The following is a 2,406-nucleotide window of genomic DNA, read 5'->3' on the forward strand; positions in this document are numbered from 1 at the left end:
TCTATTTCCCAGGATCCCATTCCCAGGATCCATTCCCAAGGATCCCTTCCCCAAGATCCCTTCCCCAAGGATCCCATTCCTGGGATCCCTTCCCCAAGGATCCCATTCCCGGGATCCCTTCCCAAGGGATTCCCAGGTTCCCTTTCCCAGATCCATTTCCCAAGATCCCTTCAAGGATCCCTTTCCCAGGATCCCTTTCCCAGGATCCCATTCCTGGGATCCATTTCCCAGGATCCCTTCTCCAGGGATCCCTTTCCCAGGATCCCTTCCCCAAGGATCCCATTCCCGGGATCCCTTCCCCGAGATCCCTTCCCCAGGGATCCATTTCCTGAGATCCCATTCCCATGATCCCTTTCCCAGGATCCCTTCCCAAGGATCCCATTCCCGGGATCCCTTCCCAGGTTCCATTTCCCAGGATCCCTTCCCCAAGGATCCCATTCCCATGATCCCATTCCCAAGGATCCCTTTCCCAGGATCCCATTCCCATGATCCCATTCCCGAGATCCCTTTCCCAGGATCCCTTTCCCAGGATCCCATTCCCAGGATCCCTTCCCCAGGGATCCCTTCCCAAGGTTCCATTCCCCGAGATCCCTTTCCTGGGATCCCTTCCCAAGGACCCCATTCCCGGGATCCATTTCCCAGGATCCCTTCTCCAGGGATCCCTTCCCAAGGTTCCATTCCCCGAGATCCCTTTCCTGGGATCCCTTCCCAAGGATCCCATTCCCAGGATCCCTTCCCCAAGGACCCCATTCCCAGGATCCATTTCCCAGGATCCCTTCTCCAGGGATCCCTTTCCCATGATCCCATTCCCGGGATCCCATTCCCAGGATCCCATTCCCATGATCCCATTCCCATGATCCCTTCCCAAGGATCCCATTCCCGGGATCCCTTCCCCGTCCTCTCCGGGCTCCATCTCCCCTGTGCCCTCCCTCACTTCCCTCCTTCCCTTGCAGCCTCTGGAGCTGCTGTGTGAGAAATCCATCGGGACGGCGAACCGGCCGATGGGCGCGGGCGAGGCTCTGCGCCGCGTGCTGGAGTGCCTGGCCTCGGGCATCGTCATGCCAGGTGAGCAGCTCCGGACACCTGAGCTCCTCCAGACAGGTGAGCAGCTCCGGCCAGGTGAGATCTGGCCAGGTGAGCAGCTCCGGACACCTGAGCTCCTCCAGACAGGTGAGCTCCAGAGAGCTGAGCTCTGGCCAGGTGAGCTCCTCGGCCAGGTGAGCTCCGGCCAGGTGAGCAGCTCTGGCCAGGTGAGCTCTGGCCAGGTGAGATCTGGCCAGGTGAGCTCCTCGGCCAGGTGAGCTCCGGCCAGGTGAGCAGCTCTGGCCAGGTGAGCAGCTCCGGCCAGGTGAGCTCTGGCCAGGTGAGATCTGGCCAGGTGAGCTCCTCGGCCAGGTGAGCTCTGGCCAGGTGAGCAGCTCCGGCCAGGTGAGCTCCTATGGCCAGGTGAGCTCCTATGGCCAGGTGAGATCTGGCTGGGTGAGCTCCGGCCAGGTGAGCTCCGGCCAGTGAGCTCCAGAGAGCTGAGCTCCGGCAGGTGAGCTCCTCTGGCCAGCTGAGCTCCTCTGGCCAGGTGAGCTCCGGCCAGCTGAGCTCCTCTGGCCAGGTGAGCTACTCTGGCCAGGTGAGCTCTGGCCAAGTGAGCTCCAGCCACCTGAGCTCCGGCCAGCTGAGCTTCTCTGGCCAGGTGAGCTCCTCCAGCCAGCTGAGCTCCGGCCAGCTGAGCTTCTCTGGCCAGGTGAGCTCCTCCAGCCAGGTGAGCTCCTCTGGCCAGGTGAGCTCCGGCCACCTGAGCTCCGGCCAGGTGAGCTCCGGCCCGCTGAGCTCCGGCCAGGTGAGCTACTCTGGCCAGGTGAGCTCCTCCAGCCAGGTGAGCTCCGGCCAGCTGAGCTCCAGCCAGGTGAGCTCCTCTGGCCAGGTGAGCTCTGGCCAGGTGAGCTCCGGCCAGCTGAGCTCCGCCCGCAGCAGCGGAGCCGGGAGGAGCGCGGGGGGATGCCGGCGGTCTGGGAGCCCCTCCATCCCCACGGGAGATTCCCGGCCCTTCCCCATCCTGTGCCCCCCCAGAGAGAGGCGGGAATTGGCCGCCCGCGGGAGCGCGATTCCCCAATCCCGCAGAAATCCCGGCAAAATCCGCGCCCTCGGAGCCGCCCCAGGGAATTTAGGGTAGAGACCCGGGATAATTCTCTGCATATCTTCCTTGTTTCCTGCCTTCAGATGGTTCTGGTATTTATGACCCTTGTGAAAAAGAAGCCACTGATGCTATTGGGCATCTAGACAGACAACAAAGGGAAGATATCACACAGAGTGCTCAGGTATAGTGTGACCTCCATCCGGCCCCTCCCAATCCCCGGCTCGCTCCGCTCACGGCTCCCTTGGCCAACACAGATTAGACCCACGGTCACTCGG

The 2,406-nt window shown here is 62.3% G+C and overlaps 1 protein-coding gene across 1 annotated transcript in view; it reads left to right on the plus strand.

The window, feature by feature from the left end:
* The window catches only part of LOC107199153 (interleukin enhancer-binding factor 3), a 13,110-nt gene extending 10,777 nt beyond the window's left edge, over positions 1-2,333 (plus strand). The window contains 2 exon segments of the mRNA XM_015616492.1: positions 954-1,065; positions 2,215-2,333. Coding sequence (XP_015471978.1) covers positions 954-1,065; positions 2,215-2,318 — 216 coding nt within the window. The 3' untranslated portion in view covers positions 2,319-2,333.
* Positions 2,334-2,406: the final 73 nt, after the last annotated feature.

This window comes from Parus major, unplaced genomic scaffold (assembly GCF_001522545.3).
Source record: "Parus major isolate Abel unplaced genomic scaffold, Parus_major1.1 Scaffold469, whole genome shotgun sequence".
Classification (NCBI taxonomy): domain Eukaryota; kingdom Metazoa; phylum Chordata; class Aves; order Passeriformes; family Paridae; genus Parus; species Parus major.